We start from the raw sequence: 26,589 nt of genomic DNA, 5'->3' as shown, positions 1-26,589 counted from the left end.
TTCCTAGGAAGATAGCATCACTTTTTGAAACCCTTGAACAAGTGCTTTACTACAATGCTCAGATGTGTTTTACACTTTTAAGTCAATATAGACAAGGTGTAAGCATTTATTTTACATGTTAACATAGGAATGAGAAGAGCAATCCATAATAAGTATTTCTCAATGATGTTTTTGTTCGCCTATCATTCCAAGGGATTGTTGCACTTATTATAGACTGCCTGTTACATCACTTTTTAAAAACTTCTGACACCACCCCAGATATTCTGAGATGTCCTAACAGGATAGTATCTTGCGTCATTCGAAATTAACCCATTTCCCAGATTTTCCTTCACTTTTATATTTACATTTTAACAGAAGATTTTCTTCTGTCTTCCTGTGATAGCAAATATTTATCTTTTACTTCATGTAGTTAGAGTCACCCTAGTAACTGGTTTCTTAGCTGTACTGTGCTGAAAGCTTCATTACTTCTAGAGTCTAAACACTTAACTTCATTTTTTACTGTACATATATGTGAATACTAAAGACATTCAGAACGTTGGGGGAAGTAGAGGCTTCCGAAAAGCTTTACCTAATCGAAAAATAGGGCTCTCTTCACATTTCAACGTCTCATGTTCATGTCAAGGCGGAAAGAAACAGACTTGGGGGGAGAATGGAATCTATTTGTTCCCGCAATTTTCATGTACTAAGCTACTAGCCTCCTTTTATCTAGAAAAAAACAGAAGATGCAAAGATTTCTAGAGAAGTTTCTAAAAAAGACTTCTATATAAATACTGGATCTGCCCATTACAAGTTTTTAAGAACCTTTGGAAAATTATATAACCTGTTTGTGCCTCAGCTTCATCATATATACATTGGGGGTGATATCAGTACTTACCTGGGAAGATTATTTTGAGGCAAGAATGAGAGACTTCTGGTGAACATAGTGCCTGACAATTAGTAACTATTCATTAAAAGAAGTACCATTGTAATTTTTACCGGCTTTGACAAGACTAAAATCATGGACACTGCTTGTTTACAAGGTTGATGCTTAGTTTCCCTTACCATGCAGATGTAGAAAGAAAATATTCTCAATACTCTGTGATTAATATATGGTCGTATTTGTATGAGAGAACATAGTGTAGTGTGATAGCCCTGCCACATTATATAAGGATTTTGTTTTTATGTGTCCATATTGATGTCACCATTTCACCTATTCCTTGGAAAACATAGTATAAAGACTTCTTATACATGCCCTTTAAGGGATTAAGGCCATTTTCTTGGTAATTAGCTATCAGAACAGTTAACATGAATACCAGTTCTTAAATGTTGGGCTTGATAATGACTTTCCCACAATTGCTATTTTGGGTCCTTTCTTACTAGCCTGAGGAAATGACAAGATTGAGAAGCATGAACAGACAACTCCAGATAAATGTTGACTGTACACTGAAAGAAGTTGACCTCCTTCAATCGAGAGGTATAGACTTGATTATTTGGTAAACCATAAGTAATACTGTGGTGTGTTATGCTGCTTCAATGGCAATCATTTCGGTTTTACAGATATAAGGGGTAAAAACTACCTTTTACAAGATCACAGTCCTGGTATAGACATCCCTCACCCCACAGTCAGATCAGATTTGGGTGATCAAATATAATTTTACTTTCACAACTTCATCATTAAGTTCTTACCGTTTAGACTGTTCGATGGTGGCACTCTATATTTATCCTCTTTTAGTCATAGACTATTTCATAAACTGCTGGGTTTTATTTCTAAAACACAGTAGATTTATGTGATAGTCATCTAAGATGTCTGTGCAAACAGGGATCCCAACTCAGAACATCAGATTACTCAGTTTAAAAGGAAAATCTGTATGCCGTTTTCTGTTATCTGTTACATGAAAACATTCAACTGTGTCTTAGAGATTTCATTTTTGTGGCTTTCTGATTGAAGTCTACTACAGTAAAAGTTCCCTGAATTCACTGTGATTTACTCAGCTCACCAGGTATGCTTCATTTTCCTCTGTAAAATATCCAGCCATGAGGCTGCATTCTGGCAAGTCCACGTACTGTTGCTCCCATCAGTTGAATTGTCTGCTTACCAACAGACAGCTGTGCCCGTTCTCAAACCTGCTTAGACTACAAAAGGATGGTAACTGACATAATGTTTTCAAAATGGATATGGATGTAAGAAATGCTGCTCTTTCTATTAAAACGATAGGCAGATGCTTTATAAAGACCCAAGGGCAGACACTACAAAAACATAGAAGCTGTGAATTAGATACAGTGAAAACAACTGAAAAGGGCTATGAAGGAAAATCATAAACATCTAATAGGATTCTAGTCTCAAATTAACTGTTCTTAAAATATCTTTTTTTGCTCCATTCTAAAATGAAAACAGGAAATTATAGATCGCGGTGCAGCAAGCTAGCCTGCTGTCTGTTTTTGTAAATAGTTTCAGTGGAACATAGCCACACCCATTTCTCTACATATTGTCTAGGCCTGCTTTTATGTTTCAACACCACAGTTGAGGGCTTACAACTGTATTTCAGGACTACAAAGCTTAAAATGTTTATTGTCTGGCCCTTTACAGTAGAAGTTTGCCCACCCCCACTTTAGGTCATCATTACAGGTAGAGTTTATTTCTGAAAGACAATATAGAAGTCTAGTCAACACACACAAAGAAAAAGTCTTGGTCTAACACTATAATATGGCTTTGGTCCTATTTTTCTGTCCTCAACGTTGCTTTGTGATTGTTAACAATTCTGTGTGTGAGTCAGCCAACCCAACATTATTTCCTGTTCTAAATTATGGCAACTGAGAGAGCTTCTACTCTCTTTTCAAGTACTCTGTTACCATTTTAAAGCTAGATTACATAGTAGATGCAGGAGAATAAAAAGATATGGAACTTTGTACAATAGACAGAAGCACATTTCCATGTGAAACTTGAGGACTCTGGTTGAGTACCCTTATTTTCAGAAGCCTGGGAACTCTACAGCCTAGTAGCTGTAAGCAGTGAAAGACACTGTATGGGAGATTATACAAACTACTGTTACTAAATTAGAAGGCTGCATCCATTATTTTGTTTCTGTGTTCTTTGAAGATAAACAAGAATCCCCGAAACATTTCATTAGGATATTTTTAGTAAAGGCCTTATAGGATCTAGAAATTAAATCAGCAGTTATAACTCAAGAAATTGAAGAAATAACATATACAGCATCTTAAACCATAAAAAGATCTAATTAATAAATTAAGTACCATTATGGCTTTCATGAGCCATCATGGGATTTGTTTTCAGAAAATTATTAAACACAGCATACCTAAATGGAATAAAAGTACTGCAAGGAAAACCGTTCTTAAGGTTTTATAAACAAAGACCTACCTGTGTTTTTGGTCTCCAGTGGGCTACAAAGAGCTCTTTTTGGTGCTGTGTTAGTCGCTCAGTGGTGTCCGACTGTTTGTGACCCCGTGGACTGTAGCCCACCTCTGTCCATGGAATTCTCCAGCAAGAATACTGGAGTGAGTTGCCATTGCCTTCTCCAGGGGGTCTTCCCAACCCAGGGGTCGAACCTGGGTCTGCTACATTGGAGGCAGATTCTAATCTCCCTTCCTAAGGGGTCCAAATATATCTATTTTATACTAAGTTCCATTCTTATATCCTCTGGAAAATTTTGTACTCAGTTTCCAACCTCAGCTTTTCATCTAGAGATTCTAGACATTTTCTGAGGTGCAGCATTTGGATTTGATAGTTATCAGTACATGACTTGATAAAAGGTAGCTTTATTTTTACTTTTGGTGAGCAAAACTTTCTTGGGGGAAAAACCTGGGTTTAAAATTCAGGAGATTCAATATATTTAAGCTATCAGTGCCACACAACATCCTCTGTGAATAAGTATGGGTACAATTTAAAAGCTTAACTGGAATTGTGCAGAACTACTGGCAGGGTGCAGTGACAGTTTCACAGATGTGAACATAGGACCCAAAGCTGGCATTGGATCAAAACCAACCTTAGAGGAATCATGTCAGGAAAAGGAGCTGAAACAAAGATTGTATTAAGGAGTAAACAGTTTAAATGAGAGAGATGAGATTGTTCTGTTATTCTGAAATTGACAGCATATCATTTTTTTTTATTGATAAGTCTGTAGGCAACGTTCGGAGAAGGAAATGGCAACCCACTCCACTATACTTGCCTGGAGAATCCCAGGGACAGAGGAGCCTGGTGGGCTGCCGTCTGTGGGGTCACGCAGAGTCAGACACGACTGAAGTGACTTAGCAGCAGCAACAGTATAGGCAACGTTTAAGATTCTCCTTTTCTTAAAGATTGGAATCCCTGAGCTGCTGATATCATAACAACTTGAGTAATCTTTATCAATGTATATGTATAGCTGCTTCTTTACCTGAATTTATAATGAATAAAAATTTAAGGTAAATACAACAGACAGAAACATAAGCTGTGTCATGGTTTTGTTTATTAATATCAAAACAAACAGGGAAATCAGTTCAGTCACCTTTGATTTCTCTTCTTCATTTAGCTAGCTGTGCTACATACTTAATCCTGTGAAAACAGATAAGCTTTATAGTTAAAAAAGTGTTCCTTTAGGTGATACATTGTAGAAGGATGCTTGGGTCTTTTCTCATAATGCTTAAACACTTTCAGTGAGAGAACAGTAGGATACTATAATGAATTATAAACTCCTGGAAAACCAGCTCCCCTTTTTACGTGTTTATTTTTCCTCCTATATTTTCCCTAACAAAAAAAATGCATGTAACAGGAGAAAGACCCCTAAATGCCTGCTGATTTTATTTTCTTTATAGGAAACTTTGATCCAAAAGCTATGAATAATTTTTATGACAACATAGAACCTGGTCCAGTTGTACCACCCAAGCCGCCTAAAAAAGGTGAGTAGCAAGATGTCACAGACATCACAGAAATGTATGTGAAAGCCATTTGGGAGTTCATCTAAAAAGCTAAAGAAATTTCCATTAGAGATAGCATTTTAAATGCTATTCTATTGATAAACTTTACTTTCTAAAAATTACAAATCTAATTCTGAGTGTTATTGTCAAGGGTAACTAAAATGGAATATATAATTTATTTTTTAAAAATAACTTTCAGTTCAGTTCAGTTGCTCAGTCGTGTCAGACTCTTTGCGACCCCATGAACTGCAGCACACCAGGCCTCCCTGTCCATCCCCAACTCCCAGAGTCCACCCAAACCCATGTCCATTGAGTCAGTGATGCCATCTAACCATCTTCTGTTGTCCCCTTCTCCTCCTGCCCTCAATCTTTCCCAACATCAGGATCTTTTCCAATGAGTCATCTCTTTGCATCAGGTGGCCAAAGTATTGGAGTTTCAGCCTCAGCATCAGTCCTTCCAATGAACATCCAGGACTGATCTCCTTTAGGATGGACTGGTTGGAGCTCCTTGCAGTCCGAGGGACTCTCAAGAGTCTTCTCCAACACCACAGTTCAAAAGCATCAGTTCTCTGGCGCTCAGCTTTATTTATAGTGCAACTCTCACATCCTTACATGACTACTTACAAACCATAGCCTTGACTAGACGGACCTTTGTTGGCAAAGTAATCTCTGTGCTTTTTAATATGCTATCTAGGTTGGTCATAACCTTCCTTACAAGGAGTAAGTGTCTTTTAATTTCATGGCTGCAGTCACCATCTACAGTGATTTTGGAGCCCAGAAAAATAAAGTCAGCCACGGTTTCCACTGTTTTCCCATCTATTTTCCATGAAGTGATGGGGCCGGATGCCATGATCTTAAGTTTTCTGAATGTTGAGCTTTAAGCCAACTTTTTCACTCTCATCCTTCACTTTCATCAAGAGGCTCTTTAGTTCTTCTTCACTTTCTGCCATTAGGGTGGTGTCATCTGCATATCTCAGAGAAGGCAATGGCAATCTTGCCTAGAAAATCCCATGGACGGAGGAACCTGCTAGGCTGCAGTCCATGAGTTCACAGAGTCAGACATGACTGAGTGACTTCACTTTCACTTTTCACTTTTATGCATTGAAGAAGAAAATGGGAACCCACTCCAGTGTTCTTGCCTGGAGAATCCCAGGAACGGGGGAGCCTGGTGGGCTGCCGTCTATGGGGTCGCACAGAGTCAGACACTACTGAAGTGACTTAGCAGCCAGCAGCATCTGCATATCTGAGGTTATTGATATTTCTCCTGGCAGTCTTGATTCCAGCTTGTGCTTCTTCCAGCTCATCATTTCTCATGATGTACACTGCATTTAAGTTAAATAAGCAGGGTGACAATATACAACCTTGACGTATTCCTTTTCCTATTTGGAACCAGTCTATTGTTCCATGTTCTAACTGTTGCTTCTTGACCTGCATACAGGTTTCTCATGGGGGAGGTCAGGTGGTCTGGTATTCCCATCACTTTCAGAATTTTCCACAGTTTATTGTGATCCACACAGTCATAGGCTTTGGCATAGTCAATAAAGCAGAAATTGATGTTTTTCTGGAACTCTCTTGCTTTCTCTATGATCCAGCAGATGTTGGCAATTTGATTTCTGGTTCCTCTGCCTTTTCTAAAACCAACTTGAACATGTGGAAGTTCACGTGTTGCTGAAGCCGGCTTGGAGAATTTTAAGCATCACTTTATTAACATGTGAGATGAGTGCAATTATGCGGTGGTTTGAACATTCTTTGGCATTGCCTTTCTTTTGGGTTGGAACGAAAACTGACCTTTTCCAATCCTGTGACCACTGCTGAGTTTTCCAAATTTGCTGGCATATTGAGTGCAGCACTTTCACAGCAGCATCTTTCAGGATTTGAAATAGCTCAGCTGGAATTCTATCCCCTCCACTAGCTTTGTTCATAGTGATGCTTCCTAAGGCCCACTTGACTTCACATTCCAGGATGTCTGGCTCTAGGTGAGTGATCACACCATCGTGATCATCTGGATCATGAAAATCTTTTTTGTACAGTTCTTCTATGTATTCTTGCCACCTCTTCTTAATATCTTCTGCTTCAGTTCAGTCGCTCAGTCATGTCAGACTCTTTGCAGCCCCATGAACCGCAGCACACCAGGCCTCCCTGTCCATCCCCAACTCCCAGAGTCCACCCAAACCCATGTCCATTGAGTCGGTGATGCCATCTAACCATCTTATCTTCTGTCGTCCCCTTCTCCTCCTGCCCTCAATCTTTCCCAGCATCAGGATCTTTTCCAATGAGTCAGCTCTTTGCATCAGGTGGCCAAAGTATTGGAGTTTCAGCCTCAGCATCAGTCCTTCCAATGAACATCCAGGACTGATCTCCTTTAGGATGGACTGGTTGGATCTCCTTGCAGTCCAAGGGACTCTCAAGAGTCTTCTCCAACACCACAGTTCAAAAACATCAATTCTTCGGCGCTCAGCTTTATTTATAGTCCAACTCTCACATCCTTACATGACTACTTACAAACCATAGCCTTGACTAGACGGACCTTTGTTGGCATCGTAATCGCCCTGCTTTTTATTTTATTTATTTTATTTTTTTATTTATTTTTTTCATTTATTTTTATTAGTTGGAGGCTAATTACTTTACAATATTGTAGTGGTTTTTGTAATACATTGACATGAATCAGCCATGGATTTACATGTATTCCCCATCCCGATCCCCCCTCCCACCTCCCTCCCTGCTTTTTAATATGCTATCTAGGTTGGTCATAACTTTCCTTCCAAGGAGTAAGCGTCTTTTAATTTCATGGCTACAATTACCATCTGCAGTGATTTTGGAGCCCAGAAAAATAAAGTCAGCCACTGTTTCCACTGATTCCCCATCTATTTGCCATGAAGTGATGGGACCAGGTGCCATGATCTTAGTTTTCTGAATGTTGTGCTTTAAGCCAGCTTTTTCACTCTCCTCTTTCACTTTCATCAAGAGGCTTTTTAGTTCCTCTTCACTTTCTGCCATGAGGGTGGTGTCATCTGCATATCTGAGGTTATTGATATTTCTCCCGGCAATCTTGATTCCAGCTTGTGCTTCCTCCAGCCCAGCGTTTCTCATGATGTACTCTGCATATAAGTTAAATAAGCAGGGTGACAATATACAGCCTTGATGAACTCCTTTTCCTACTTGGTTTCAGGTATACAGCAAAATGATTCAGTTTTACAGATACATATATCTATTCTTTTGCACATTCTTTTCATTATAGAGGTCATTATAGAGTATAATTCTCTGGGCTATGCACTAGTTCTTTACTGGTTATCTACTTTATATACAGTAGTGTGTCTGTTACCCCCAGGCTCCTAATTTATCCCCACCTTTCCCCTTTCATAACCATATCTTTGGTTTGGAAGTTTTTGAGTCTGTTTTCATTTTGTAAATTGTTTGTGTCAGTTTTCTTTAATTTCATGTATAAGAGATACTCTATGTATGACCATCTCTAGGTCCATCCATGTTGCTACAAATGGCTAAGTAATATTCCACTGTATATATGTACACATCTTCTTTATCCATTCCTCTCTCAGTGGACATTTCAGTTGCTTCTGTATCCTGGCTGTTATAAACACATGCACCCCAGTGTTCATTCCAGTACTGTTTTATGAAGTTATGAGTTATTTAAGTCATGTATCTCCAGATATATGTCCTGAAGTGGGATTCCTGGATCATATGGTAGGTCTGTTTTTTGTGTGTTGGGTTTTTTTTTTTTTTTTTTTGAGAAATCTCCACACTGTTTTCCACAGCTGCTGTACCAGTTTACACTCCCTCACTCCTGTGAGAGAACCTCAGCAGTACAATTATTTTTCAGTTTGTGGGTTGCCCTCCTGGTGGTTATGAGATGTCATTATATTGTGAAAGTGTCCTTCATACCATCTTGTTGTGGCTGTTTTTTTTTGTCTTTGAACGTAGAATATCTTTGTTGGTAGGTTCCAGTCTTTCCTGTCACAGGTTGTTCAGCAGTTATTTGTGATTTTGGTGTCTTTGTGAGAGGAGGTGAGCTCAAGTCTTTTTACTCTGCTGTGTTGTCTCCCTCCCCCGAAAATAAGTTGCAAAAGGGTGTTAGGTGGTGAATGTTACAAATGAAGTCAGCACTATAAAGACTATAGTCCTAAAAGATAGTTCTAACAATATGATGGGAATTTAAATGTTATTTTAAAATGGAAACTTTGATGTGCAGTAAATCTAGGATTATTTGAGAGGCCACAAAAGAATCCTTGTGTATTTAACAGGTGGGCATAGCAATTAGATTGACACTAGGTGTCTCCTCATCAAGGACAAAATAAATGCTACATAAGCAAGATTTGGAGGGGTCACTTTTGCATAATTCTTAAATCATTTCTGTGTGATATACTGAAGTTCCAATTAATCATTTTCTTCTCCATTCTAGTAATTCTCAAGAATGTCATAAACTATGCATTTCATATCTTAATCTCTTTTGGTTAATCTCTTTGCTTTAAGCAACTCAAAATAGACTGATCATAAAGACATAATATTGATAATGGAAAATGCACTACCTAAGGATGTAACATTTTACAATCTCAAAACTTAAAGCAGAATTGAAAATTCTACACAAATAATGTTACCTGCCCTACAGTACTTAAATTTTGGTTGAATAGCTTTGTGTGCAACACTCAGTACAAAATGTTTTACGTATTTCATTTATAGGTTGCAATGAAGTACATGTTCTTTCCATTGTTTAATAGTACTATGGATATTTCAACTGACCTGAATTTAAAATAGCCTCCTGCTGTCTAAAAACAGCGTGAAGAAGAATCTTAATGGATAACTACCAAGTACCAGATTTGTGTCTACTGGATTAGTAATCCAGTGAGTTGATTCAAGGGCTGTCATTGAAGAATCATCCTATTTAAGGGATATATCCAATGTGCACCACCTTTTTAGCATAAATTCTATGGTTTGGAGGGCCCACCATATTTAATAAAAATACTTCTATCTCTTGGGAAATTTCAAAATTTTAGAGTTAATCTTCCAGGAGCTAGGGACAAAGCTAAACCTCTCTTTGAGCAAGGCCAGATTCTTTACAGTAGTGCATAGAAGGAACTTTATAGCTTTAAATGCTCATGTAAGACAAGGAAATCTAATATCAGTGACATACAATTCTACCTAAGAATCAAGACAAGAACCATTGATCTCACAAAAACAACAGAGAAAGTTATCAAAACCAAACATTTGATCTTTGAAGGATAAAAAACAGGAAAAAAAACAGATTATCAAAATCAGAAATGAAAAGATAGGATGAAATAACTTAATAATTGCGTATGTAATTAAAGAAATTGAATCCATTATCAAAAGTTTCCCCACAATGAAAACTTCAGAACTAGATGGTTACACTAGTGATCCCCATAGATATCAAGTATTTAATGAAGAGATTTTAAAAAAATGAAGAGATAATACCAATCATACAAACTCTGAGGAAACAGAGAAGAAATGAAAGCATCTAATTTTCTTATGAAGCCAGTAGGAATCTGATTCCAAAACCTGATGCACATTACCTACCTCCCAAAAAGAAAACAAACTTAGAAATCAAATCGTCATGAACATAAAAGCCAAACAAAAAAATCGAATAAAATATTCACAATATAAAAAAAGACAATTCACAATATAAAAAAATGACCAACTTGGGTTTAGCTCAAGAATGCAATGTTCAGAAAGTAGAGGAGAAAAAGCATACAATCATTTCATTATACAGGAAAAAGCATCTGATAGAATTCAGCAGCCATTCCAGATGACATGATTATTTGTGAAGAAAATCTAGAGATACCCAGAAACAATTAGAATAAGTGACACACTTATTAATAAATTTAACCAGAGATATGTATATTGACTCTGATTAAACACTACCAAAAGAAATCAAACAATACCTACATGAAGTCATAAACCATGTCTTTTTTAATCAGTATTGTTAAGATACCTATTCTTTTCATATTGATGAAATACCAATTTTAACTGTAACTTTTCTTTTTTTGGTGTGCATTAATCTGATTCTGAAATTCATATGGAAATGCACAAGACTTAGAATAACCAAGTGGAATATAGATGTTTATCTGAATAAAAGGTGTGATAATTTAAGAGAAAGAAGGAAAGACAGAGAAACCCTTTTGGACTAGACTTTGCAGTTAAGCAACGTGTGTAAGCTCTTCAGCTGATTCAGAAAGTATGCCCCCACCGTGACTTACAGTGGAGAGGGCACTGACCTTGCTGTCATACAACTTTAGCACTGGTTCTGGTTGTCTTGGCCACCTGACCTTGTTTATATCCAGTTTGTACATAAATAGAGGTGATCAGTCCAAATATTTAGCTTCTGTACAGGGTGGTTATAAGAATCAGTGAGAAGGAGGTATGTGATGCTATAAAGGGGGTTACAAATCTAAGAAATAGAACTTATTCTTCGGAGCCTAAAGGAGATGTTTACTCTGCTTCACAACACTTAGCATTGTGAAACACTGATCTCCAAAGGTTGGTTGAACTAGAGGACTGCTTATAGGCTCAGAGCTGATTACAAAATTTAAAATTTTTTGTTTCTTAATTGTTTCTTAAGGTTAAATAATATGAAGTCTGCCTTTTTTGACTTTTGTGTATGTGTTAGTCGCTCAGTCCTGTCAAACTGTTTGTGATCCCATGGACTGTAGCCCACCAGGCTCCTCTGACCATGGGATTTCCCAGGCAGGAATACTGGAGTGGGTTGCCATTTCTTTCTCCAGGGGATCTTTCTGACCCAGGGATCAAATCCGGGTCTCCCACATTGTAGCCAGACTCTTTACTGTTTTTACTTAATATAAAACACGGTTTACTGATTACCTAAAAATTAATAAAAACAGTATTCTAGCCAGAAAGGGGTATGCCTTCAGTCCATGTTGTGAGGGCTGCTGGACTTTTGCACATTTACGTAACTGGAATTTATGAAAAACTGGGGAATACGTGTTACCAGTACATAACATTTGAGTTGGTTTTGATTTTTCAAGTACTATTTTGGTTCTTTATTCATAAAATGCTGTAGTCTACTGTTACCTTTAATGTGGATAGTGGACTTTAAACCCATAATTTTCTAGTAACTGTTGGTTAATCAGGGAATTTCTCAAGTATAATGTCCCAAATTTTGTGTTCATACTGACATTTAATTATTAGCACTAAGTTTGCACTTCAACTCACTTGAGCCTGGGAAATTGGTGAAATCAGGCATGCATTCCAAGTAATGAGAGAGGATGAAAAAACTTTTAAGAGCCATTCTGGATAGGTTGTAAAAGCAGTATTAAATATGGCCCTTGCCTTCCTGGGAGAACGAATGGTAGCATCAAGTAACACAAAGAATAAATACTGCATGTATCCTGTGAAAGATTCTTGAGAGCCTGTCCACTCTCTTCTAATGAACGGCTTGATCCCTTCTTCCTGGCTTTGCTTCTTCTCATGCAGACTCATCAGACCCCTGCACAATTGAGAGAAAAGCCCGAAGAATTAGCGTGACCTCCAGAGTACAGGAGGACGTCCATGACACCCAGGCAGCAGCTGCAGATGGTTTGTACTTGTATGTCTAGACTTTGTGCAGTGTCCAACCACATGTGTTAACCCATGTAGAGTTATCATAAGTAAAGGTCAACATTTTTTTCCTTTAAGACATTACTCTTTACTGAGTTTCTAAGGCTGTGCAGTCAAATAGCAACACAGTTAGAGCCACATACATGATTTAAAATTTTCTCTTAGCCAAAGTTTTATAAGAGTGAAGTGTTGTTTTTTTTTTTACCTTTATTTCATACTAACTTTTCAAAATTTGGTATATATTTTCTACTTAACAGTACATCTCAATTCAGAGTGACTGCATATCAAGTGGCTAGTGACCCACCATATTGGACAGATTCTTGTAAAATAATAGTGTCTAGTCTTCCCAGGTGACTCAGACAATAAAGAGTCTGCCTGCACTGTGGGAGACCCAGGTTTGATCCCTGAGTCGGCAAGATCCCCTGGAGAAGGAAATGGCAATCCACTCCAGTATTCTGGCCTGGAGACCTCCATAGACAGAGAAGCCTGGCATGTCCCAATCCATGGGGTTGCAAAGAGTTGGACATGACTGAGTGACTAACACTCAACACAGAAACAAGGCCACACTTGATACTTCTTAAATTCCCCTTAATGCAGAAATAGTATATAACTAGGTGAAAAGGTCTCCACCATGGGAACAAACCAAGCATGAGACTACACTGTACTTCATATAATTACAGAACAAATCCTCCTTTTTTTGCCTAGTTGGCATATTTCCAGTTATTTGAAAAATAATTTTCTATGAGGTTATCTGTAAAACTATAGAAAATGTTGAGAATTGTTTACAGTTTGAGTTGCATCCTTTTGATCAGTTTCTCCTGTGTTCCCATTATTATATAATATAAACAATATGGATTAACCTGTAAGTTGCTAACTTTTGACATTTGTAAGGACAGTCATTTTTACGAAAAATTAGCCTATTAAGTTTAATCCATTTAAAAATAGTCTTAAACGTTCAGTTCTTATTTGTATATAAATATGCATATTCTTTAGATGTTTTGTTTTCCACGAGGCATGAGACATTTTTGCTTTTTAATATTCCATAAAACATTTCACACCTTAGATCAAACAAAAGCAAACATCTAAAATGTCTTTGGGATTTTACTTGCTTTTATTAAAGCAGTTTCTCTACAATGACTGTTAGTTGCTCAGCAGTGTCTGACTCTTTGTGACCCTGTGAACTGACTGTAGCCCCCCAGGCTCCTGCCCATGGAATTCTCCAGGCAAGAACACTGGAGCGGGAACCCACTCCCTTCCCCAGGGTGTCTTCCCAACCCAGGGATCAAACCTGGGTCTCCTGCATTGCAAATGGATTCTTTACCATCTGAGCCAGCAGGGAATGTAGCGCTAGTGGTAAAGAACCCACCTGCAATGCAGGAGGCCCAACAGACACTGGTTTGATCTGTGGGTCAGGAAGATCCCTTGAAGAAGATTTAAGGCATGGCACTCCAGGAACCCACTCCAGGATTCTTGCCTGGAGAATTCCATGGACAGAGGAGCCTAGCAGGTTACAGTCCCTAGGGTCACAGAGAGTTGGACACAACTTAAGTGACTTAACACACAAGCAGGCACTCTATGACGAAATGAGCAGTGTCTTTTTTTTGGACCAACAATAATTCTTAGATGCCTTTTACATACTTTTTGATTAGTTAATTCAGCATGACTTGCTGTTCCAAATTACATTGTTATGGTATTGAAGGGTAACAGAACATGCCATCCCAAAATATGCCTCTTTGGCATTAGGATTATTCTGAGCAACTGCAGATACTAGAAAGCTTGGAAAACAGAATATTAGTTATACCCTTTTGTAAGGGACATTTACATTAAAAAGGCAGTCTCCTTCTGTGTCTCCCTTGTGACTGTAAATGACAAGAGCATCAATGGAGAAGGCACTGACTAAACCTTGTGCTTATTTACTCTGCTTTTCCTGGTAAACTCCCATACACACTCTAACCTCTTCTGTCTCAGCTGAAGATGCTAAGATTTCAGCCATCCCAGCAAGTTACTCACTTTTGCTGGGTATCACTCATGTATACAGGAGTATACATGTTAATAAACTTTAATCTTTTATTGCAGGGGTGTCTCAGCCAAGAACTCAGAAAGGTAGAGGAAAAAGAATTTTTCTCCCCTACAGTCAAAACAGTGAAGAGAGCCCCAGGTACCCTAGATTAGTTAGTTTAAAAGATTTTCCAGTTATTTCTGTAGGTTAGAAAAAAGGAGTTTGAAAAACCTTTATGTATTAAACATTTGCGTTGCCACAATCTAAAACTGAAAGCTGTGTTTGCAGTTAGTTAGCACAGAAAGATGCAATATAACAGTTTATGGGTTTAACATCTGAACTTTTCTGACTATGATAAATTCTTCACAAAATAACAAGTTGCCTGCCCTAGAAAAGCATAAAGACTACTATTCAAGAGAGGACCTTTTATGGAAATGGTATACAGCACATTTTTCCTCAAACAGAAGCTTCAACAGAAGTGTCTTTTATTCTTCCATATAAGACAAAAGATACAACTATTACATCTTTAGGAGTCGTGAGTCTGTCGATGCAAAAAAAAAAAAAATAGTTGTTCTGCAGAAGAAATGAAAAATTTTATTTGAGCCAACCTGAGAATTATAATCTGGGAGAGTCTTTCAGAAAGTACTGAGGACTGTTCCATCCATTTGAGGTCAAAGCACAGTTATAAGGAAGAATACCATTGGGTTCATTAAGCAAACATGTGAACAATTATTAATTGGCATACTGGCCTGGCCCAGCATCTTGGATCAGCTGTCTACTTCCTGCGTGTATTCTCATCCTGGTGATCTGGTAGCACTGGTCTTCATCAGTTTGGGGTGTCAGAAGTTGGAGTTGCAGAGCCTGATACAGGCCCTTCCAGTGTGGCTGTAAAGAATCCTTTATGTAATGTATTTTCCAGTATGCATACTCTCCTCGTTGCAGGTCATGGGGCATTTGATCTTCATCCAAAGACAGATTACTGAAACAACCTTTACAGTAATTAGTCTTGGGCGATAAATACAAAAACCTTAAAGACAACGTGAGAACATAATGCCCTTAGTAGAATTTTTCCCTCTAAAATTACCCTCATTTTTATAGAATATCACCAAATTAAGATTTGCAAAATAAGTCTGGCTTCAGTAAACTTGGCCTGATTATTTACATAAGTATAATTTATCATACAGACTCTTTTATGTTGACTGTGCTTGAAAGTTGCTGTAAGTCATAATTAGCTTGAAGGGAAGGGTTTCCTTATATATGGAAAATACAAGTTAAAACCCAAAATATTTCAGAGGGAAAAATACTTATATTCATCAATTCACTGAGTCCTATGTGACTAATCTTTGATCTTGTTATTCTGTTAATCAGATTTAAGAAGCCATCAGGCTTGTCATTCTTTTAATTTCTTACCCAGTTCAGTGGTATGATCTGAAAATTAATAGAAACCTATCTATACCAATGAGAAAGTCCTTTCTATATATCTTCCTGAAGATGAAGCATTTTTTTTTGCAGAATGCACCAGAATAAAGCAGTATCAAGATTGAGCTCTCAAAACAGCGCTAAAAATCAAAGCTGTTTCCTGTGAAGAAAAAAAAGTCCATATATTGCACCTCAGATTATCAGAAGGTGGAAACTGAAATAAATTATCTCTAAAAAGGAAAAAAAAAGAATAAAGCAGTAAAGGTCTCTACAGGACTTAAAAAGGCATCTTTAAAAGATCTGACTACAGTGCAAATGAACAAATATTTTCCTATTTCTGTGGAATACCACAATTTATGATGATAACTAGAGTTATGACTGATAACATTTTGCTAGTGTGTACCATGTACCAGACTTTTAGGCGCTCAATATAATTTCTAGAGTATCTATATAAATAACATCTACCCACATAATATAACCTAAGATTTGTCACCATTTGACCATGCTTCCCATGTAATTTAACATACCAGATGAGCCTAATTATCTTTTCTTTGATAAGTAAACACTTCTCTTGAGATGTTCCAGGGGCCCTTTGGAAAAACCTCAGTTATCTAAGAAGTCAAATGAATTTCACTTAGAATGTGATCTTAAGGAATTTTGTCAAAAATATTAAGGTTTCAAAGCACTTAGTCACAAACAGGATCACGAGTACTTCGTGATCATGCTTCACGATTACTGTGAAGCAATGTTTATTTTCCCTTAGTCAAAATGACAATAAAAGATTTCAAAACCAAATACAGAAAGGTATAACACATTCCTTAAAATGTAAAGGAACTTTACAATATGTTACCAGAAGCAGATTAATATTAGAAGAAAATTTTGAAAACCAAATTCAGGTTTTGTACCATTTTTCCCTTTAATATTAAAATTCATATACTCAAATTTACTTAGTCCTGACCACCCATAGAATTCCATTCTAAAGATTCTTTTCTCATAAACTTTCTTCAACTTTCTATATTCATATTAATTTGTCCCTTATTTTCTTTCCCATTTAGAAATAACCAGTTTTATGACAAAATTACTTCCCATTCCATTAACAAAACACATTTTCGTTTCCCATACCTTTTTCTTCCTTTTTTTATTTTACATTTTTTTCATTTATTTTTATTAGTTGGAGGCTAATTACAATATTGTAGTGGTTTTTGCCATACATTGACATGAATCAGCCATGGATTTACGTGTTCCCCATCCTAATCGCATACAAAGATGTTTTCCTTATTAGAAACCTTAGTTTCTAGCAAAAACTTAAGAAACAAGTAATTATGAACTGTTTGCCAATCAGGAAATGCTGACATGACAAACTGTGGACATATATGATAACCCAGTTTCTTTTTTTTATTAACACAAGCCTCTTAAGATAAATAGAAGAGATTTGGGGCATGTTAAAGGATTGTGGGCTTTGGACTGTTCCTGGAGCCACACCTCTAGTTCTGTAAAAACTTGTTTTGTAAAACAAGCACAGCTCTTTTTAATTTCTCAAAGAAGTGCATGGCCACCTTAATGACATCAAAGGACTGATATGCCCATCCACCTTTGGTAGAATATTTCTCATTTCCTCATTTAACTTTGTGCGTGCATGCCCATTCATTCAATCATGTCTGACTTTTGCAACTCCATGGACTGTAGCCCACCCAGCTCTTCTGTCTATGGGATTTCCCAGACAAGAATACTGGAGTTGGTTGCCATTTCCTTCTCCAGGAGATCTTCCCGACCCAGGGATCAAACCCGTGCCTCTTGTGTCTCCTGCATTGGCAGACGGATTCTTTGCTACTCAGCCACCTGAGAAAGCCCCATTTAGTTTGGGGAGAAGGCAAAAAAAAATCCAGTCAGGCTCTCAATATCAGATACATGTCAGTTTAGTCAGAAGTGGCCTCCCATCTTATCTGTTTACAAAAACTTTTGAGGGTCCACCCTGGGTTTAAGAAATTCTTTACCTAGGGCACTCAGTTTGGCCTTTGATCTGAAGACGCTTGCATACGGTCTTAGGTGGTATCATTTCTAATCACTTACTACTCTCTTCAGAGTGGAAGGGTAATTCAGAGAATTACTAGAATACAAGGACTCAAAGGACAGAGGAGAGCATAATTATGTCAGCTTATAAAGTTTTTGTTTAGGTACCTTTTATATCATTAACCTTTAGCCTTCAACAATAAATCTTTCATTGAGGTTATTTTGGGAGTTTTGGAGCCTTTGGGGCCTTCTGCATACCAATTAAAATAGCTATTAATACAGTATTTCAAGATGAGAGCTCTCTTAAATGTTAACAATTTAGAAGACTTAACCAATTTAAAGGATCCAAGGAGCTAACCCTATATTTTCTCCTGCTAACCTCAGTTTGGAAAAGAGAACGACTCTCATCACTTTTATTTCCAGTAGACCCTGCAGGCAAAGATCCAGGAGAGAGTGACATGACAAGCCTGTTCTGCTGGGCTTTCTCTGAGTGCAGTTTTGGAGTGCCCAAGAATCCCATATTGGCCATTCCAGGGTGGGATTTCCTTTAATTCCTCATTATGTAAGTACTTGTGAGCATACAGAAACCCAGCTGGTATCCCAGTAGGTTGCTGTCCGCCTGGAAGCTGTGGGGCCTGAGGCACAGTTCCCAGTACTGATTCAGCGGTCTCCTTTCAATATGCATGTGATCTGAGCTTTCTGAGGACCTTGTGGTGGATCAGATAGATGCTGCTTCTGACTGTAGTTCCCCAAAGAGTTCCCCTTGGCTCAGTTTCTCCCTCTTGACAGTCTACTATGCCTGTGGGTCATCAGAGCACTGGATGATTTATCCTTACCATGTGCATCCTTAGAAGAGCAGTATTTACTTTACGATTGCAGTGCAGTTCCCCTGCTGGACCACCACTGCCAGTCACAAGGATTGATCTTCAGACACTAACGCTAGGTTGTCAGTCACCCGAGAATGCCACATGGCTGAAAGGAGCAAATGTCCTGTGTTCTTAGGAGCTAAAGAATGCAGTCTCTTGTTTTACTACCAGAAGTTTTTTTTTTTTTCCCCCCAGCCATATAGCAACTTTTTTTTTCTTTATTTAGGCCAGTTTACCAAAAACGCAACCACCTGTGTTTCCCTGTGTCTTCTCCCAAGATCCCCTCCATCCTTGCATAGGAAATGCATGTGGGACTCTTAAGAGTCCAACTCTTAAATAAAAACAGCTCAAATAAAATTTTTAGGATTATCAAGGCAATGAGATCCAGATATCAGAAGAACTCACTGGAACACCTAAGAAGGACCAAGAAGCTGGTGGGGCTTAATGGACCCATGCTGGCATCGAGTGCTGATTCAGGGTAGACTCCAGCTGTCCTCGTGAGCATCTCTGATATCCTGCCAGCTTCACTATGCATACATCAATGAAAAAATCAGTAGTTGATCTGAGAAAGAAATGGAAAATTTATTTGAACCTACCTGAGGTTATGACCTGGGAAACAGAAAGCTGTGAGGACTGTTAGGTGTCCAAGCACAGTTCTGTAAGTTGTTTTAGACAAAGGATTATACTTCAGATGATGTGTCAACAGTTTATACAATCCAGAACTGCATGTACAAAGTGAGGAGTGGGTCATCCTGACCCTTTACAAGATTGAGAAGGAATAGTATCTCCTAAGGAGGTTGCATTGATACAGATGCACAATACAGACTAAAGGGGAAGGAGGAAGCCCAGACAGGCAGAAAATAATTTTCTGTTTAAATTCTTCTGGGCATGCCATAAAATACAACTATTACTTCGTCAAGCCAAAAGATACAAGGTGGATGCTAATGGGCAGTTAAAAGCAATAGTTGAAGCCAGAGCCAACAAACCCATCTCCTTTTTATAGTCAAGAATAGGCTGGAAAAGCCAGTGTTTTTCTGTTCTACTGGAAGGTTGAGAACACCTTCCTGATTGAGCCTGAGCCTTACTATACCTGCAAAAAGATTCAGGGTCTAGAACTCATTTCTCATTACCTCTTGGGGAATAGTCACACAACGATTTGTCATTAAAGACCAACTGATAAAGCGTATTTCCAGTGGACAGTGTGCTTAACCCCAGATGGTAACTGATTAAAGCTTCCTCAGATCTCAATTTCTTTTGTCACCTGCTTAGGAAGGCTGCTTACCTTAGATCTTAATTCCATTTGCAGTTTTTAGTGAGGATTTCTAAGTGTATGGGTAGATTTCGCCAGCCTGCTGACCTTGTTCAGATTCCAGGGTGGTTTTCCAGCTGGAACTTGGGAGCCTGCTAGTCCCTAACCCCACTTTCAGTAGGTACTGTTCATGGAAGGCAACTCTAAAAGCAAAGAACCTTTTTGAGTACAAGGCCAGAGAGAATGAGGACCTAGGAGCAATGTAAATTTTAAGTTTTTTTTTAAATCCTGAGGACCACCATAAGGCTGCCAGCATTTTATATTGCCAGGTATAGACATGTTTAATAACTCACATCTGAAAGATCTTTAAATTTATTGACAAAAGGCAGGGAAGAATTGAGGATAAAAGTCAAATTGAATGAATTTATCTTCATGAAAAACCACAGTCTTCTATATTTCTGTTTTATATTTCTTTCTGGGAGAAACTTTTATGAACTGTCGCACCATTGACAAACCATGATTGTTAAAAACATTCATATTTTGGAGCTGAAAGTCTCAAGGAAGAAGGCACACATTTTATGAGATGTTTGATATACTATGGCTAGTACCGTGGGCGGTGGGAGTCACTGACAGGCTGAGGTTGTGAGGGAGAACTTAGAAGGTAGAGTTTAACATGCTGTATAACATTTTTTTTTTCCATTTGACTGGAATAGAGCATAACTGTGGAGAAAGCAATAGCAACCCACTCCAGTACTCTTGGCCTGAAAAATCCCATGGACTGGGCTGCAGCCTGCTGGGCTGCAGTCCATGGGGTCGTGAAGAGTCAGACACGACTGAGCGACTTCACTTTCACTTTTCACTTTCACGCATTGGAGAAGGAAATGGCAGCCCACTCCAGTGTTCTTGCCTGGAGAATCCCAGGGATGGGGGAGCCTGGTGGGCTGCCGTCTGTGGGGTCGCACAGAGTCGGACACGACTAAAGCGACTTAGCAGCAACAGCAGAGCATAACTGTCCACCTAGAGACAATAAACTTGGAAGGTAGTCTGTGCTGGACTTCTAGCTACTTAGAGGAATAAAATAGTTGAGAACAAGTTAGATTGTGTATCATAAACTTACTGTTTGGTTCTTCATTTCTAGCAGCTGTGCATACGACTTGGCTTTCTCATTTCACAAAACCTTTTCCGTTGCTTTCGGCGGGGGGTAATTTTCAATTTCCATTTGGATTATACTTCAAAAAAAAATTCAGTCTATTTTCTGTTTTCTCTCTTTCATTCCTTACTTCTCTTAGAGCACCCAGGTGGCTCCAAACAGAGTCCTCGGAGACAACCCCGAGATGAAGACTATGAAGGGGCTCCATGGAATTGTGATAGCTGCACCTTTCTGAACCACCCCGCACTAAATCGCTGTGAGCAGTGTGAGATGCCACGGTACACTTGAATTCCCAGGAGTCTGCACTAGGTTGAGAGTGTAACTTTGAGCACCCATTAGAAGAAAAGGAAACCTGGGAAATCTGTTCATCTACCCAGCCTTTTCATTTCAGACGACATGGGGAGGGGGGTGGGGAGAAGGACACTGTAGCCACTTGTGCTCAATAAATGAAAAATGGGGAGGGTTTTTCCCCCCGCTGTCTTAACTCAGTGCAGTTAGAGATAGAAAGGGATACTTGAAATGGGGAAAGGATTCACTCCTGAAAGAATGTACACAGAGAAGTCAAGAGCTCTTCTGTGAAACCCCAATCATTCAAGTTACTGCTGAGTGACCCTTATTTTATAAACTAGAACTTTGAATAATGGTGTAACATGTTACAGTTTATGCAGACAAACTGTGAATTGCCAGAGCAGACTTATCAGGTCACAGATCTCTGGAAAACCCAGGCTCCCCAGGCTTCTTCCTGTTGCTTCCTACTAAGGAAAAGGACGGGGAAAGCACTCAGAGGATGTTTTTGGTGGGGAGCAAAACAATAAGGGTATTTGTAATTGCTGCTTTTTTCAGGGGTAATTTCAAACACAGAAACAAGATGTTTTAAAATGTGACTTGTAGCAGTCAGGAATTCGGCATATCGTGCCCTTTGTTCGAAAGTACAATCAGAGGTGATAAGATTCCTTTTGCTTGTACAATGATTCATCAAGCTATATCAACACTGGTAACTAAGACCTAATTATGCCGCAGAATAGATAGATTTTTTAAGTTACTGCATGCTTTTATTAGGCCACTCGTTTTTAAAATAACCAACAAGTCCTTATGAATTCTGATTTTATGAATGACCTTCTCGTAAAACTGCGCTTTGCCAATAGCATAGTGAATGTATGCCGAATGTAAATCCATTCCAAAATCCACTTGGAATCTTGAGCTCAGCTGTGGTTCTATAAGAAACGTTTGCAGTCCATAAAGCCTCCCCACCCGGCCCTGCCTTCCAATTTTGTGATGAGTTCATGATGTTTACAGCACAGAGAATACTTGTGCCATAATCCTAATCTAGCTGAAAAAAATTACTATTACTCATTCAATAAAGATGTATTTGCACATATGTTAACAAATCAGTGTGAGGAAAATTATAGTTAGCCAACATCATAAAGTTGCACACTGCGCTATTTGGGGAGGAAGAAAAGGCTAGTTAAGAAATAAGATTAAGAGAAAGGTGAATACAAAGGACTTTGAAATTAAGAACTTAATTTTTACCATACTGTATTCAGAGATGATACTAAGTTTGTTCAGATAGTTCAAGATGATACTAAAGCACTCCTTATTTATGAAATTAGAAAGTTAGGGTATAAATAACTGAAGAGATATAAGATCATTTGACTCACTAAAGTGCACCACCAGAAAATTATTAATAGGACACTGAATTAGGGCGGTTGACGTTTCTTCCAAGCTCAGAATTGGATTTTGGAATCTCCCCTAATTTGGGTACATGTAAACAGCAATAAAATTGGTAAATTTCCTAATCCTAAAGGATTTTACCTCAGGTAAAATACCTGAGGAGTATCTGCTCTCCCATACCAGCTGTCCCCCTTCTCTTTCACTCACACACAGGCACGCACGCTGGCTTCAAGCTGTCATTATATGCTAATTTAGCAGTAATCTCTGGCAGATCTGGAAAAACAAGCTGCACTTTATAGCATAATGAAACCAAAGGCATAATAACTTATCATAGCTTTCCATCAAAATCACAATTTCACACTGTACCTGCAGCTCTGAAAACATTTTTTTCATATGTGGAAAATGTCCTGAAAGTATCTACTTGTCTCACAGAGTCAGTGTGGCTATGTAATTACACTGATAAAACATCTCTCATATAACAACTGTGGCAAAACTGTGAAAATAAAGGTGAGAAAGCAGATGGGCTTAAAAGCATTGACCTGAAAATAGCACTCATTCTCTAAAAGCTTTTGTAGCACTGGTGTCTGTCAATCTCCAGTAAGTCTATCAGTCCTGCTGTTCTGTAATAATGCCAATGCCTTTGCCTTTGTATGGTTTCATATCTCTTTAGAGATGGTAAACCCCACTTGGTATTAAGTAACAAAATAGGGTAAAAAATACATATATTGCTTGATGTTCTAGCTAAAGGTTTACCCAGTATTCTTAGTGATATGCTGAATTGGCAGCAGTTAACTTGGCAGTTGTCAGTTGAGGGTGAAGGTAGCATGTATGAAAACAGTTTGATGCTTTATTAAAACCATGTAGATGACTTTAAAACTATTGCATGAACATACATCCAGGTTATTGAACTGTTATCACACAGTAGATGCATGGTTCCAGTCCTTTGGTGATCTATCTAGTAAATCATTGTTTTCACCTGCCAGGAAAAATGAGATACCAGTCTTATTTGATAGGTGTAGAGGGTGGGGTTTGAGACATCAAAGATTGATGTTTAAAGGAGTTTTATATACGTTCATTTCTGGTTCTGCACACGTTTCATACACCAACATAGGCTGTAGTCAGTTTTTAAAATTAGCAAAATTACTTGACACCAATACATTTGATATGTTTAACTATGTCCGATATATAGACTACTTCTGGCTTGTGACCAGTTTGAACAAGAATTCTGTCACCTTTCAAGATGCCTTTTCAGAAGGATCTGGCTGCTGAGGTGCCTATGCTTTTTGGATCAGTCGGTGCACTTCTTGTTCCTAGTTAAAAGGTGTTTTCTTAAATTACAACCAGTTTGATGTATCTGGTAACACAGACCTGACTATACATTTTACATTATTTCACTGTTTTGTAAACTGAGTTTTTTGAAAGCACATTTGTCATTTTGTCCCAGTACATTGCCCCTTACATTTTGAGGTAGGTCTTAAAAATTTAAAGTGGCAAAAGAGGAGCCAGAAACTTTCTAAGCCTTGTGAAATGTTTCAAATAATGACCTTGTTTGAGAGAGTTAGAGGCAGTGGTGTTTTAAACAAAAGAAATGCATTGTAATAAAGGTAGTTTTAGAGCAGATTAATGATGGTGGGGAAAGTGTTGCTAATTTTTATTTCCCTGAAAAGATGGGAGTGTGATGAGCAGTTTAATAATTTTAAGGAGCTGGTCTCAACTTTAGTACTTATAATTATTATAAGAAATCAATATTTCCTTAAATTTTGACATTGCTTTGTCCCGGTTATCTAAGGTTCATATTCCAACTTTCTGTGGCAACTGAACTTTATTTAGTATTTTAAAAGGTAATTGTAATGTTTTTGACAGTATAAACAAAAAGCAAGAATATAAGGCCTAGAAAAGTTGTCCTTTGAAAATATCAATGATGTACCCTGGAATGTGACGATGTCCCCTTATAGTTTAAATTGATTTATTTGAATATTGTAATCATTCTTCAGACTTTGAATGAGTTGTTACAGTGTGTGTCTGTATATCCATAGAGAAAAATGACAATTGAAATGTAACTTTAAAATCAGAATAAATTTGGCACTGTCTGTTGCACCACTACTGTATCTTTTTGAAAGAATTAACAGTATTTTCTTAATTGTAAAAGATAATTCTGATAATTTCACATTCACCAGACATGTATTTTTTTTCCTGTATTATTTGCATCCCCAAATATTTAATACAAGTAGGTTTTGCACGGCTTGAGCATTCAGAGATTAACAGAATGACGACTCAGTTTTAATTTCTAAAGCCATGAAATGTTGCTTTGAGACTGAACAATTCTGAATTCCTATTTATAATGACACCCAATGTCCATGTTTCCCTACTGTAAAAGAACCGATCAGTTTCTTGCCTACAACAGCAAGAACTTATTAAATCTTGTAAATACCGTGTCTCTTTTAGATTTCTGTGTATGCTGTGAATCAAATTATTTTGAGGTGAAATTGTATTAAGACAAAGGCATTTTAAAAGGCTATGCATGCATCAAACCTCCAAACAGTACATATTCGGAAAGTCAAAGATTCCTGCAAAATAAATTAATAAAGTAAAAGCAAACACTACATTCTGTATCCTTTCTGTGTAGCTAGAAATCATTTATAATATCAAACCAGTCTAGTTCCTACATTCATATTTCTGGACTGAAATAGGCTGTCTCAGAAACCTCATCTTTCATCACATCTCTGTTCTTCTGTTAGAAAATGTAGTCATGTTATATTTGGGGTATTAAGTATTTGTACATTACTGTAATTTAGAAATTGGTTAAAAGTATAAATAAGCAAATTTTATATAAAAGGTGGCATAGGTTAAGAATTTACATTTTTCACTCCTCATTAATACATCTTACTTAAAAAAGAATGACTGGTTCTTTTTCTTTATATAATTTGTCGTTAGTTTTTCAAAGGGAAACAATCAACCCTCCTAATCTTGTACACAGAGAATATGGCAGATGAATTTTTGAAGACAGCTTTTTCAATGATTAGGCTTATTTAAACTCAGAATCACTTCCACTACATTTTTTACATATATGAAAATTGGCAAACATACATACAAGTTCAGCTTAGTCACTCAGTCATGTTCGACTCTGTGACCCCATGGACTGCAGCACGCCAGGCCTCCCGGTCCATCACCAACTCCTGGAGTTTTATTCTAACTCATGTCCATTGAGTCAGTGATGCCATCCAACCATCTCATCCTCTTTCATTCCCTTCTCTTCCCACCTTCAATCTTTCCCAGCATCAGGGTCTTTTCAAATGAGTCAGTTCTTCGCATCAGGTGGCCAGAGTATTGGAGTTTCAGCTTCAGCATCAGTCCTTCCAATGTATATTCAGAACTGATTTCCTTTAGGACTGGTTGGATCTCCTTGCTGTCCAAGGGACTCTCAAGAGTCTTCTCCAACACGACAGTTCAAAAGCATCAATTCTTCAGCACTCAGCTTTCTTTATATTCCCAACTCTCACATTCATACGTGACTACTGGAAAAACCATAGCCTTGACTAGACGTACCTTTGTTGGCAAAGTAATGTTTCTGCTTTTTAATATACTGTCTAGGCTGGTCATAGCTTTTCTTTCAAGGAGCAAGCCTCTTTTAATTTTATGGCTGCAGTCACCATCTGCAGTGATTTTGGAGTCCAAAGAAACAGTCTGTCACTGTTTCCATTGTTTCCCCATCTATTTGCCATGAAGTGATGGGACTGGATGCCATGATCTTCAT

The 26,589-nt window shown here is 37.9% G+C and overlaps 1 protein-coding gene across 5 annotated transcripts in view; it reads left to right on the top strand.

The window, feature by feature from the left end:
* TAB3 (TGF-beta activated kinase 1 (MAP3K7) binding protein 3) overlaps window positions 1–25,438 on the top strand; it is a 90,712-nt gene extending 65,274 nt beyond the window's left edge. For 2 of the 5 annotated variants that reach the window (XM_065915039.1, XM_065915038.1), the window contains 4 exons: window positions 1,360–1,453; window positions 4,789–4,872; window positions 12,349–12,450; window positions 21,304–25,438. In XM_065915039.1, coding sequence (XP_065771111.1) covers window positions 1,360–1,453; window positions 4,789–4,872; window positions 12,349–12,450; window positions 21,304–21,452 — 429 coding nt within the window. In that variant the 3' untranslated portion in view covers window positions 21,453–25,438. Of the gene's footprint in view, window positions 1–1,359; window positions 1,454–4,788; window positions 4,873–12,348; window positions 12,451–18,322; window positions 18,462–21,303 lie in introns of all 5 variants that reach the window. The other 3 variants (XM_065915042.1, XM_065915041.1, XM_065915043.1) reach the window with 3 other exon arrangements.
* Window positions 25,439–26,589: the final 1,151 nt, after the last annotated feature.

The sequence above is a fragment of the Muntiacus reevesi genome, chromosome X (genome assembly GCF_963930625.1).
Source record: "Muntiacus reevesi chromosome X, mMunRee1.1, whole genome shotgun sequence".
NCBI lineage: Eukaryota > Metazoa > Chordata > Mammalia > Artiodactyla > Cervidae > Muntiacus > Muntiacus reevesi.
Note: the sequence above shows the minus strand (reverse complement) of the source record. Positions and strands in the feature narration are given on the sequence as shown.